This window comes from Corvus kubaryi, unplaced genomic scaffold, assembly GCF_017639235.1.
Source record: "Corvus kubaryi isolate FWS band 111438036 unplaced genomic scaffold, C.kubaryi_AGA036_p1.0 37309, whole genome shotgun sequence".
Classification (NCBI taxonomy): Eukaryota; Metazoa; Chordata; class Aves; order Passeriformes; family Corvidae; genus Corvus; species Corvus kubaryi.
The window spans coordinates 167,264-180,135 of record NW_024581097.1 but is presented as its reverse complement, the minus strand read 5'-3'; the positions used below and the strand labels follow the sequence as shown (position 1 = coordinate 180,135).

Genomic DNA, 12,872 nt, shown 5'->3' with positions numbered 1-12,872 from the left:
GCGGAGGGGCGGGGGGGGGTGGATCGGGGCGGCGGCGGCGTCGGGGATCGGGACCGGGATCGGGACTGGGACTGGGATCAGGGCGGGAGGGCGACACCGGGCTGGGCCCCCGGGCGGCGGAGCGGTGCGGCCCCGGAGGGCTGCGCGGTGCTCGGGGGGGTCCGGTGCGGCGGGAGCTGCCGGTGCGGTGGGAGCGTCCGGTGCGGCGGCCGGAGGGCGCTGGTGGGTCCCGGTGAACGGGCCGAGCTCGGCGGAGCTCCCGTGCCCGGACCGGGGAGGGAGGGAGGGAGGCGGCCGCCGCCGCCACCGGGGCCGGCCCTTCCCGGTGGCCGTTCTCCACCGCAGCTCGCCCGGGGCAGGGACCGGCTGCCACGTCCCGGCTGGTTCCCGGTGCCCCGGGGCGGCCGTGCCCGGTACAGCCCGTTGGCCGCCGTTCAAGACAAACAGGGCCGGGACGCCCGGGTCGGTCCCAGCTTTGTCGCAGGTCGCTGCACCGGGAAGGGCGGGCTCGGGGCGGCCTCGGCAGGGCCACGCACTGGGCACCAGGACACTGGGCACCGGGACAACGGGAACCCGACACCGGGAACCCAGCACCGTGCACCGGGATTCTGGCACCGGGCACCCAGCACCGGCCATTCCCACAGGGGCCATGGGGGTAGCGGGAGAGCTGGGACTTGGGGTCTGCATCCTCCAGGGTGGCGGTGGGGACACCAGGACCCTCCACCCCTTGCATGGCCTTGCACCCCCGTGGACACCAGGGCCCCTTTTGGGGTGTCAGAGTGGGGGACCAAGCGCTGACCCCTCCTTGATGCCCACAGCATGTCGTGGTTCAGCGGCATCCTGGTGCCCAAGGTGGACGAGCGGAAGACGGCATGGGGGGAGCGCAACGGCAAGAAGGGCCCCCGGCCCCAAGCCGGCCTCTGTGGCCCCCGCTACATGAGCTGCCTGCAGGACCCTGAGATGGAGCGGGGTGCAGGACCCCCCCGGGGGCTGCGCTGCACTTGGCAGGAGGATCATTACGGCAAGAAAGGGCCCGCGGGCGACCTGGGACTCAAATCGGTGGATGCGGGCTTGGAGGACGGCGAGGCCAAGGGGCCGAAGGGAGCCGGAGGACATGGGGGGCGACCATCGGCCGGCGAGTGCTGGCGGCGGCTGCTCCAGGTTTTCCGCTCCAAACGCTTCCAGTCGGCCAAACTGGAGCGGCTCTACCAGCGCTACTTCTTCCAGATGAACCAGAGCAGCCTGACGGTGCTGATGGGAGTGCTGGTGCTGGTTTGCGGGGTGATGCTGCTCTTCCTCTGCCTGCCCGGCGCCCCGCACGTGCCGGCGGCCGCCGCGCTGGCCGGTGCCACGGCCCTGTTCCTGCTCCTCATGGTGCTGTGCAGTCGCAGCGCCTTCCCCCAGGACTACATGTGGGTGGTGAGCTACGTGGTGCTGGGGCTGCTGGCCGGGGTGCAGGCGCTGGGGACGGTGGCCGTGGCTCCCCGGAGCGCGGCCGAGGGCGTTTGGTGGAGCGTCTTTTTCATCTACATCACCTACACGCTGCTGCCCGTGCGGATGCGGGCGGCCGTGCTGGCCGGGGTGCTGCTCTCCGTCCTGCACCTCGCCATCGCCTGGCACCGCAACGCTGCCGACCCCTTCCTCTGGAAGCAGGTAGGGCTGGAGGGACACACCCGGGAGGGGCTGCGCCTCGGCATCCCGCCCACCTGCAGGTGGGGACCTCCCCTCCCTGAATCCCGCTCTCCCAAAAAAATTGGGATTTTTTTTTTTGCACTTGGTGTTTCTGTTGGTGGAAAATTCTGGAGGCAGGAGGGGCCCCTTGGCTGCCCCGGGGTAGGGGAGCCCCAGGGAAGGTCCCGTGATGGGGCCGGGGGTCTCTGCAGTGCCGCAGTCCCCGAGGGACGGGATGGGCCCCTCACCCCGGCACAGACCCACCATTGTGGGCTGCACTGGGGAGAAGGCGCACCCACAAAGCCCCCGTTGTAGGGCTGGCAGAAAGCCCCGAGGAGGGACGCAAGTCCAGGGCACCAGGGCAGGGGAGTGGCTGTCACCCAGGGGGGCTGGGACACTGCCAGTGTCCCCTGTCCTGCCCTTCTGATGTGGTGGGCTCTCCCAGGAGGGTGCTGCTTGCACAGGGGGTGCAGAGCGTTCCCCCAACCCTAGGGCCGCGTGTTCCCAGCCCCAGCAGCTCTCCCTCCTCGCACGGGGCCACTCGTCACCCGTCACCCTCGCCCTGCCTGGCCAGGACCCGGGCCACGTGCCGTCCCCGCGGGGCCCAGGGCAAGGAACACAATGACATCCGAGGCCAGCGGGGTCATGGGAGGGGCCACCCCCCCGGCTAGGGTTCACCCCCTCAGGGTAGGAGCGATGGGGCTCCAGGGGGACGCGATGGGGCCGGGGTTGGGGGGGGTGTGAGGCCCCTGCTCCCAGTGTCCCACTGTGTTGGAGCGCTATAAATAGCCCTGGCCCCAGTCCCGGGAGATGGGGATGGGGCAAACCGCAGCTCCCACTGCAGTCATCTCCGCTTTCCCACTTCCTCTGCTTCCCGAGGGCGTCCCCATGACCCCCATGCTCCAGGTCCCCATGTACCCTCAGCCTTAGGCCCCTGTATCCTCGTATCCCCCCTGCTCTGGTTTTCTACATCCCCACATCCCCATGTTCCCCCTGTCCTGGATCTACAGGTCCTCCACATTCACTCTATGCATGTCCCCTGTGTCCCCAGTCCTCATGCCCCCTTTGCCCCCCCTACCCTGTGTCGCCAGGTCCCCTTTGCCCCCCTACCCTGTGTCCCCAGGTCCCTGCATCCCCTGTTCCCTGGTTTCCCGCAGCCCCAAGTCCCCCATGTCCCTGCAGCCCCCTTGCCCTGTTTTCCCATGTCCTTTGGTGCCCCACATCCCCCCGACCCTGTCCCCTGTGTCTCCATGTCCCTGCATCCTCCCTGCCCCGTGTCCCAGAATCCCCATGTTCCCACACCCACATCCCCCTCCTTGCGGCCCCCTCTCCTCCCCTGAACAGCACCCACCCTACCAAAGCCAAGGTTCTCTGGCACAGAGGAGGGTGGCAGAGGTGGCTGGGGATCCCTGGGTGGTCACACCGAGCCCACCTCCCCCCCAGCTCAGCGCCAATGCCCTGATCTTCCTCTGCACCAACGTGGTGGGGGTCTGCACCCACTACCCGGCTGAGGTGTCGCAGCGCCAGGCCTTCCAGGAGACCCGTGGCTACATCCAGGCACGCCTGCACCTCCAGCGGGAGAACCGGCAGCAGGTGGGACGGGGGGTCCCAGGGGTCCCCGTGCTGGGCTGTGGGGGTCCCTCAGCACCCCAGCCCTGCTGATGGGACTGCTGTGGGTGCAGGAGCGGCTGCTGCTCTCGGTGCTGCCGCAGCATGTGGCCATGGAGATGAAGGAGGACATCAACACCAAGAAGGAGGACATGATGTTCCACAAGATCTACATCCAGAAGCACGACAACGTCAGGTACTGTGGGGACAGGGGTGCAGGCAAGGTTTGGGGGAGGTATCACTGGGGGAGGGTGTCTGGGGCAGTGCATGGGCCATGCCCAGCCCGTGCTCTTCCTCCTGGCAGCATCCTCTTCGCGGACATCGAGGGCTTCACCAGCCTGGCCTCGCAGTGCACGGCCCAGGAGCTGGTGATGACACTCAACGAGCTCTTCGCCCGCTTTGACAAGCTGGCTGCGGTGAGTGGAGGGGCCAGAGGAGTTCGGGGGGTCCTGGAGCCCTCCTAACCTGCTCGTGCCCCCCAGGAGAACCATTGCCTGCGCATCAAGATCCTGGGGGACTGCTACTACTGCGTGTCGGGGCTGCCGGAGGCGCGCGGGGACCACGCGCACTGCTGCGTGGAGATGGGCGTCGACATGATCGAGGCCATCTCGTGAGTGGGGCAGAGACTGGGGCTGTGCCCGTCCCCAGTGCCACCACAGCTTGGGGGGCTGCACCTGACCCTGCTGTGCCCATCCCCTGGGCTGGGACATCTCTGGTGCCACCATAATTTGGGGGGCTGCACCCCACTGTGGTGCTGGTATGTCCCTGGCGCTACCACAACCCTGAGGGGCTGCATCTGGCACTGGTGTGTCCCTGGTGCCTCTGCAACTTGGGGGGGCTGTGATTTCCCCAGTTTTGGCAAGTCCCAAGTGCCACTGCAGCTTGGGGGATGGGTCCCATTCCGGGCACATCCCCAGAACTCACCAGTCTGGGTCACAGCGCCTAGGGATGCCATGGGGTGCCTGGGGGTGCTGTGGTGCCATGGGGTGCCTGTGAGTCCAGCAGTGCTTTGGGGTGTCTTGGGGTGCTGTGGTGTCTGGGAATCCTGAAAGGCCATGGGGTGCCATGGGGTGCCTGGGGGTGCTGTGAACTATCTGGAGATGCCCTGGTGCCAATGGGATGCTGTGGTGCCTGGGAACCCTGCAAGGCCGAGGGTTGCTTGGGGACACCTCGAGGTGCCTGTGGGTGCCACGGAGCGCCCAGGGGTGACGCGGTGCCGGTGCCGTCTGCAGGCTGGTGCGCGAGGTGACGGGGGTGAACGTGAACATGCGCGTGGGCATCCACAGCGGGCGGGTTCACTGCGGCGTCCTGGGGCTGCGCAAGTGGCAGTTCGACGTCTGGTCCAACGATGTCACCCTCGCCAACCACATGGAAGCAGGCGGCAAAGCTGGGTGAGCCGGGATGGGGGGGCTGGGTTGGGGTGCGGGGTGGGGGGCACCGGGCAGGGAAGGCTCAGCACCTTCATTCCCCGTCCCCAGGCGCATCCACATCACCTGGGCAACGCTGCAGTACCTGAACGGGGACTACGAGGTGGAGCCAGGCCACGGGGGCGAGCGCAACGCCTACCTCAAGGAGCACAACATCGAGACCTTCCTGATCGTCGGCTGCAGCCAGAAGCGCGTGAGTTGGGGGGCGGCTGGGGGGCGGCTGGGGCTTGGGAAAGCTGGGGTCACCCCCTCACGGCCGTGTCACCCTGCAGAAGGAGGAGAAAGCCATCCTGGCCAAGCTGCAGCGCACTCGCGCCAACTCCACCGAGGGGCTGGTGCCACGCTGGGTGCCCGAGCGCTCCTTCTCCCGCACCAAGGACTCCAAGGCCTTCCGGCAGATGGTGAGCGGTGCCGGGGAGGGCATCGGGCATGGGGGACCCCCACCGCGGTGCTATCAGCCACTTACTGCCCTTCCGTGGCTGTCGGTGGCTTCCCCAGCCCTGCCCGCAGCCCTCGTGGCTTCCTCCTGCTGCCTGCGGGCCTCGGGCAGTTCCTGGGTGGTCCCTGGTGACCTTGGAGATCCTCCTGGTTCTCACCAGTCCTGGGGACCCTCAGGGGTCTCCCGTCCTCGCTGGTGTTGACATCCCCCCCTAGACCCCTCCCTCCTTTGCAGACCCCTGGGAACCCTCTTGGCCTTGCCAAGAACCCTTGGGGACACCCCCCCATCCCATTTACCCCTGGAATTCTGTCCCACATCCCGGGTGACCCTGGGGGATGTCCCATGTCCTTGTGGTCCATGATGGTCCCCCCCGTCCGTGCCAGTGTCGCTGACACCTCCATCTCCCTTGTGTCTCCCAGGGCATTGATGACTCCAGCAAGGACAAGTGAGTGTCCCCATGCTGGGCTGCTGGGGGGGTCGTGACCAGCCCCTCCCTGAGGCAGAGCTGGGAGCCTGGGAGGGTCCTGACCCCTGCATTCCCCAGCCGTGGTGCCCAGGAGGCCCTCAACCCTGAGGACGAGGTGGACGAGTTCCTGAGCCGGGCCATCGATGCCCGTAGCATCGACCAGCTCCGCAAGGACCACGTCAAGAAGTTCCTGCTCACCTTCCAGACCCCCGAGCTGGAGAAGAAGGTGGGGGCCCCTCTGTCCCCTTTGTTCTGGACCCACTGTCCCATCTGTCTCCTGAAGTCCCCTCTGCCCCGGCCCCGTCAGCACCTTCGTCCCTCCCATCTCTCCTCTGTCCCTTGGGGTCCTCTCCGTGCTGGTTTCATGGTCCCTCCACCTTCTCAACCTCATCCCCTGCCCCCTCCATTCCTTCCCATCCCCTGGGGTCCTCCCGTCCCCTCCCATCTCCTGGGGTCCACTTGTCCCCCACCATTCCATCCCCTGGGGTCCCCCATGTCCCATCCCATCCCCTGCAGTCCCCTCCATCCCACTCCCTGCATCCACTAGAGTCCCTCCCATCCCCCTCCATCCCATGCCCCAGGGTGCTCCTGTCCCCCTTTTCCCCACCCTCTGGGGTCCCCTCATCTCCCTCCATCCCATCCCTTGCATCCCCTGGGGTTCCCCCATTCCCCTTTGGGGTTGCCCCTGTCCCCCCACATCCCATCCTCTGGGATGTCCCCAGTCCCCCTCCATCTGGATCCCTTGGGGTCCTCCCATTTCCCCCCATCCCATCCCCCAGATTCCCCCATTCCCCTCCACCCCTCAGCCCCCCCTCCCCTCTTCCCCTGGGGTCCCCCCCATCCCCTCTCTCCATCCACCCCACCTCCCCCTGTCTCCTCAGTACTCCAAGAAGGTCGATGACCGTTTTGGTGGCTACGTGGCCTGCACCCTCCTTGTCTTCTGCTTCATCTGCTGCCTCCAGATCCTGGTGTTCCCCCAGTAAGTGCCGCAGCCCCCCCAAACATCAGCTCTGATCCCCCAACCCCGTCCCCAACTCACCTCCCACCTCTGCCCAGCTCCCCGCTGATGCTCGGGGTCTACGTCAGCATCTTCATCCTCCTCGCCGCCATCCTCTTCATCTGCGCCATCTACTCCTGTGTCACTGTGAGTACCTGAGGGCTGGGAGGGTTTTTGCGGGGCCTTGGCCATGCCTTACAGGGTCCTCGGTTCCCCCCCAGCTCTTCCCCGCCGCCCTGCAGCAGCTCTCCCGGGGCATCGTCCAGTCCCGCGCCCGCAGCACCGGCATCGCCGTCTTCACCATCCTCCTCGTCTTCGTCACCGCCTTCGTCAACATGGTAGGGTCATGGGGGGCCGTGGGGGGCCGTGGGGGGCCGTGGGGGGCTGTGGGGAGCTGTGGGGAGCTGTGGGGCACTGTCTCACCCCTCTGGCCCCCCAGTTCTCCTGCAGCCGCATGGCCCTGCGGGACTGCACCGCCCGTGAGCTCAACATCACCCCCGGGGCTGTGGGGCCCTGCCAGCTCCGGGCTCTCAACTTCTCCCTGGGGACCCCCGCGGGCTCCTGCCATGGGGACGGGCTGGCCTGTGACTTCCCCGAGGTGAGCGGCCGCGGGCACCCTCTGGCACAGGGCATGGGGTTGGGTTCCTACAGGGGTCCCTGCTGGGGCCAAGTCCTCCCTGGGTGCTGGCAGAGGGTCCTTGAGGTTGCTGGGCGCTGGCAGAGGGTCCCCATGGGTGTAGTGTCCTCAGGGATGCTGGCATGGATCTCTGTGGGCATCGTGTCCCCAAGGGTGCTGGCACGGGGTCCCCATGGGGGCAGTGTTCCCCAGAGTGCTGGCACGGTGTCCCCAAACATGCTGGCACAGGGTCCTAGAGGGTGCAGTGTCTCCTGGAGTGCTGGCATGGGGTCCCCATGGGTGCAGTGTCCCCCAGGGTGCTGGCATGGGGTCCCCATGGGTGCGGGGTGCCAGCACGGGGTCCCCACAGACACCAGGTGCTGGCACAGGTCACTCGGGTCCAAGGTTCTCAGCGGGTTCTGGCACTGAGCCCTTGAGGTTGCTGGGTGCTGGCACGGTGTCCCCAGGGGTGCAAGGTCCCTGTGGGCGTGGGGAGGTGCTGGGACTCCTGGGGTGCTGCAGGGTTCCCAAGGGTGCCATCCAGTGTTTCCAAGGGGCTGCAGGGGTTCCTGGAATGCTGTCTGGGGTCCCTGGGGTGCTGCAGGAGTTCCTGGGGTCTCAGCTGGTATTCCTAAGGTGGCAGAGGGTTCTTTGGGGTGCCATTCGGGGTTCCTGGGGTACCAGCTGGGGTTCTCGGGGTGCTTCAGCAGTTGCTGTGATGCTGGCTGGTGTTCCCAGGGTACCAAAGAGCTCCCAGGGGTGCCCTCTGGGGTTCCCAGGGTGCTGCAGAGGTTACTGGGGTGCTGCAGAGTTCCCACAAGCACTGTCCAGGGTTCCCCAGGAGTTCCATCCTGGGTTCCTGGGGTGAGGGCTGGGGTTCCTGGGGTGCCATCTGGGGTTCCCAGTGTGCTGCAGAGGTTCCCAGGGTGCCATCAGGGATTCCCAGGAGTGCCCGCCAGTATCCCCAGGGTGCTACAGGGGGTCCCGGGGTGCCATCCAGCATTCCAGAGGTGCCATCCCGCATTCCAGGGGTGCTATCCAGGGTTCCCAGGGGTGCTATCCAGGGTTCCCAGGGAACTACAGGGGTTCCTGGAATGCCAGTCCTGGTTCCTGGGGTGCCATCTGGGGTTCCCTGGGTGCTACAGGGCTTCCTGGAATGCCAGTCCTAGTTCCTGGGGTGCCATCTGGGGTTCCCTGGGTGCTGCAAAGATCCCAGGGGTACCACCCAGTGTTCTGGGTACCATCCGGTGTTCCTGGGGTGCCGGTGCACCCCACCATGCCCCCCCCAGTACTTCAGCTACAGCGTGGTGCTGAGCCTGCTCGCCTGCTCCGTCTTCCTGCACATCAGTAGCATCGGGAAGCTGCTGCTCATGGTGGGCATCGAGGCCACGTTCCTGCTGCTGGTGGAGGGGCCTCACGCAGCCCTCTTTGACAACGCCGACCTGCTGGTCCTGGCCAATGCCCTGTGAGTGCCCCCGGTCCCCCAGCGGTCCCCACCTCGCAGCTGTGTCCCCACCCCACTGACCCCTGGCTCCTGTCCCCACAGGCCCTCCTTCAACGTGACGCAGGGAGAGTGGTGAGCAGCAAACTGGAGCCAGTGGGGACCTGGGCGTAGGGGGGTGAGGGTGGGCAGAAGCAGGAGGGTCCCTTGGGGGTCTGTGCTGCAGCACTGGGGGGTGGGTACAGCCTCGGGGTCTCTGGTGTGGGTTCAGCTTTAGGGTCTGGGTGCAAATTTGGGGCTCCTTTGGGTGAGTGAGTGGATCTTTGGGGTCTAGGTGCAGATTTGAGGGTCCCTGGGACGGACAGGTGAATGTTTGGGGTCTGGGTGCAGGTTTTGTGCCTCTTGGGTGAGTGGGTGAATCTTTGGGGTTGGGTACACATTTGGGGTTCCCCTGGGTGGGTGAGTGGATCTTTGGGGTCTGGGTGCAGTTTGGGATCCCTGGATGGGTGGGGGCTGGTCCCTCAGCCTGTCTCAGGGATCCCGGGGGTCCTGCAGCCTGGCGGAGGGGAAGGTGGCCCTGCGCTACGTGACCCCCGTGGTCCTGGCCGTGTTCGCGCTCGCCCTGTACCTGCACGCACAGCAGGTCGAGTCCACCGCCCGCCTCGACTTCCTCTGGAAGCTCCAGGTACGACCAAGGTGTGGGGGGGCTTGGAACAACCCTTTCCCTGCATCCTGGGACTGGGACCGACCCCCTCCCTGTACCCCAGGACTGGGGTGACCACGCAGTCAGGATTGACCCCTTCCCATACTCTGGGACAAGACTGACCCCTCTCAGCACCCCAGAACCGGGGTGGTTGTGGGACTAGGACTGACCCTGCTCCCTTGGAAATGGGGTGACCATGGGTCTGGAAGTGACTCTTTCCCTGCTCCCTGGGATTAGGATGACTTTGGGGCTGGAACCAACCCCTTCCTTGCACTCTAGGACCAGAACTGACCCTTCCCTGCACCCCAGAACCAGGGCAGTCATGGGACAGGGACCAGTCCAGGGCCAGGATCACCCCACTCCCCACACCCTGACCCGGGAGTGGCCGCAGGGCTGGGAGTGACCCTTTCTCTGCACCCCAGGATTGGGGTGACCATGGGGCTGGGACCAACCCCCTCCCCATACCCTGATGCCAGGGCGGCCACGGGGTCCTGTGGCAGCTCCCACACGGGTCTGTGCCCGCAGGCAACGGGCGAGAAGGAGGAGATGGAGGAGCTCCAGGCCTACAACCGGCGGCTGCTGCACAACATCCTGCCCAAGGACGTGGCCGCACACTTCCTGGCACGGGAGCGGCGCAACGACGAGCTCTACTACCAGTCCTGCGAGTGCGTGGCCGTCATGTTCGCCTCCATCAGCAACTTCTCCGAGTTCTACGTGGAGCTGGAGGCCAACAACGAGGGCGTGGAGTGTCTGCGGCTGCTCAACGAGATCATCGCCGACTTCGATGAGGTGCTGGGGCGGAGAAAGGGCGAGGGGAGGGGGTGTGTGGAGGTGAAGTGTGCGGGGTTGGGGTGCAGCGGATGGGGTTCGTGGGGTGCTGGAGAGGCTGTGGAGCAGCGTGGATAGGGTGCACAGGGATGGGGTGCAGGAAGATGGGGTGTTGGAGAGGCTGTGGAACACCATGTTTGGGGACAGGGACAGGAGATGGTGTGCACAGGGTGCTAGAGAGTCCGTGGAACACCATGGAGGAGGATGGGGTGCAGCAGATGGGGTTCATGGGATGCTGGAGGGTCCGTGGAACACCATGGATGAGGTTGGGGTGCAGCAGATGGGGTTCATGGGGTGCTGGAGAGTCTGTGGAACACCATGGATGAGGTTGTGGTCCAGGGAATGCGGTCACGGGGTGGTGGAAAGGCTGTGGAGCAGCGTGAATGAGGTACAGGATGTACTCCATCCTTGGAGAAGCCACGGAGAAGCTTTCATGGAGCCACAGGAAGGGGTGCAGGGCATGCTGGAGAGGCTGTGGAGCAGCGTGGATGGGGTTGGGGTGCAGCGGATGGGGTTTGTGGGGTGCTGGAGAGTGTGGAGCAGCATGGATAGGGTGCATAAGGATGGGGTGCAGGAAGATGGGGTGTTGGAGAGGCTGTGGAACACTGTGTTTGGGGACAGGGACAGGAGATGGTGTTCACTGGGGTGCTGGAGAGTCTGTGGAACACCATGGAGAAGGTTGGGGTGCAGCGGATGGGATTCATGGGGTGTTGGAGAGGCTGTGGAACACCTTGTTTGGGGATGGGGTGCAGGCGATGGTGTGCACAGGGTGCTGGAGAGTCTGTGGAGCACCCTGGATGAGGATGGGGTATAGGGGATGCAGATATGGGGTGCTGGAGAAGCTGTGGAGCACCATGGATGAGGATGGGGTGCAGGGGATGGGATTCACGGGGTGCTGGAGAGGCTGTGGAGCACCATGAATGAGGTGCGAGAAGATGGGGTGCACGAGGTACAGACAGCCTGCAGAGCACCGTGTTCGGGGACAGGGCGCAGGAGATGGTGTGCACAGGGTGCTGGAGAGGTTGTGGAACGCCACAGATGAGGCTGGGGTGCAGGGGATGGGGTCATGGGGTGCTGGAGAGGCCGTGGAGGAGCATTTATGGCGCCATAGTGCAGGGTGCAGGAGGTGCTGGAAAAGCCACGGAGCAGCACTCACGAAGCCATGGGATGGGGGTGCAGGATTTGGGGTACCCATCGCCCCGTCGAGGCGCTGTGGGGGTGACCCCACCCCATCCCCCCAGATCATCAGCGAGCAGAAGTACCGGCAGCTGGAGAAGATCAAGACCATCGGCAGCACCTACATGGCGGCGTCGGGGCTCAACGCGGCCACCTACGACCGTGAGGGCCGGAGCCACATCGCAGCGCTGGCCGACTACGCCATGCACCTCATGGAGCAGATGAAGTACATCAACGAGCACTCCTTCAACAACTTCCAGATGAAGATCGGTGAGCCCTTGCATGCCCCATGCACGCCCCTGGCTGTCGTTCATGGCTTTGTGCCTGGCGGCTCTTGCACCCCTTTTTCCACTCTTTCCCAGTCACCTCTTCCTTTTCCCTTCCATACCCCCTTTTCCTCTCTCACCCCTCCTTTTCCCCATCTTGCCCTCCCTTTTCTCCCCTCCTGCCCCATCTTCCCCTTCTCACACCACCTTTTCCCCCCCTCACTCCTTCCTTTTCCCCTCACCTCCCCTTTCCCCTCTCACCCCACCTTTTTCCCCCCTTCACACCCCTCTTTTCCCCGTAACTCCCTCCTTTTCCAATCTCACAGCCCCTTTCCCCCTCTCACCCCTTCTTTTCCCTCCTCACCCTGTTTTCCCCCTTTCCCTACCCTCTTTCTCTCCCCTGCCCTTGCCCTCCCCCCATTTCCCCGAGCGTGGGGGTCATCCCTGACTCTCAACCGTGTCCCCCCAGGCCTGAACATGGGCCCGGTGGTCGCAGGGGTCATCGGGGCTCGCAAGCCCCAGTATGACATTTGGGGCAACACCGTCAACGTCTCGAGCCGCATGGACAGCACCGGGGTCCCCGACCGCATCCAGGTCAGCCGGGGATGGGAGGGGCACGGGACACCCACCCAGAGACCCCCACGGGCCCCCCTGACCCCTGTGTCCCCCCTCCAGGTGACAACAGACCTGTACCAGGTGCTGGCGGCCAAGGGCTACGTGTTGGAGTGCCGAGGGCTGGTCAAGGTCAAGGGCAAGGGGGAGATGACCACCTACTTCCTCAATGCGGGCCCTGGGGGCAGTTAGGGGGGTCCCCACGGTGTCCCCGCACGCCGAGGGCTCCCCCAGCCTGTGCCGAGCTCAGGCAAAGAAAAAAGGAAAATTCCCCAAATCCACGTATTAAAAAAACAAAGAAAAGGGAGAAACGGACACAAGGGAGGTGGTTGGGGGGTGTGGGGAGGTGACCCTGTGCCCCCCCTCCGGGGGTGTTTTAGGGGGTGTTTCCCAGCCCTGCACCGGGGTGTTTCTTGGGGTGGGGGGTGTCATGGTAACCCCCATCCCTTTGCTGAAACCCCCCATGTGCCGAAGAGGGGAGATGGGGCCCCCCCAGGAAAGGGACTGCAGGGGGTTTTGGGGGCGGGGGGCTGCCCAGCCCCCTCCATGTGCCAAATTGAAGTGCCGCCTGCGGGGGGTGGGGAGGCGCAGGCCCAGCATCTCCGCAGCCCCCTCACCCCCC

General features: G+C 65.5%; 2 protein-coding genes across 2 annotated transcripts in view; one reads left to right on the top strand and one right to left on the bottom strand.

Moving 5' to 3' along the window:
* The window catches only part of LOC121665097 (voltage-dependent L-type calcium channel subunit beta-3-like), a 14,874-nt gene extending 14,141 nt beyond the window's left edge, over nt 1-733 (bottom strand). The window contains exon 1 of the mRNA XM_042028993.1: nt 55-733. Coding sequence (XP_041884927.1) covers nt 55-733 — 679 coding nt within the window. The remainder of the gene's footprint in view (nt 1-54) is intronic.
* On the top strand, nt 329-12,866 carry ADCY6 (adenylate cyclase 6). The gene is made up of 21 exons (XM_042028945.1): nt 329-1,653; nt 3,115-3,264; nt 3,354-3,475; nt 3,584-3,695; nt 3,762-3,889; nt 4,512-4,670; nt 4,758-4,899; nt 4,979-5,107; nt 5,565-5,590; nt 5,690-5,837; nt 6,493-6,590; nt 6,668-6,755; nt 6,830-6,946; nt 7,048-7,206; nt 8,514-8,689; nt 8,771-8,800; nt 9,221-9,350; nt 9,894-10,157; nt 11,438-11,642; nt 12,108-12,232; nt 12,314-12,866. Exons 1-21 carry the CDS (start codon nt 820-822, stop codon nt 12,440-12,442), a joined length of 3,471 nt encoding a protein of 1,156 aa, XP_041884879.1. The 5' UTR covers nt 329-819; the 3' UTR covers nt 12,443-12,866.
* The last annotated feature ends 6 nt before the right edge of the window (nt 12,867-12,872 follow it).

Coding starts and splice junctions, on each gene's coding strand:
- ADCY6 (XM_042028945.1), top strand. CDS start 820: ATGTCGTGGTTCAGCGGCATCCTGGTGCCCAAGGTGGACGAGCGGAAG. Junction 3,696..3,761: donor GCTTTGACAAGCTGGCTGCG/GTGAGTGGAGGG, acceptor CGTGCCCCCCAG/GAGAACCATTGCCTGCGCAT. Junction 6,756..6,829: donor CCATCTACTCCTGTGTCACT/GTGAGTACCTGA, acceptor GTTCCCCCCCAG/CTCTTCCCCGCCGCCCTGCA.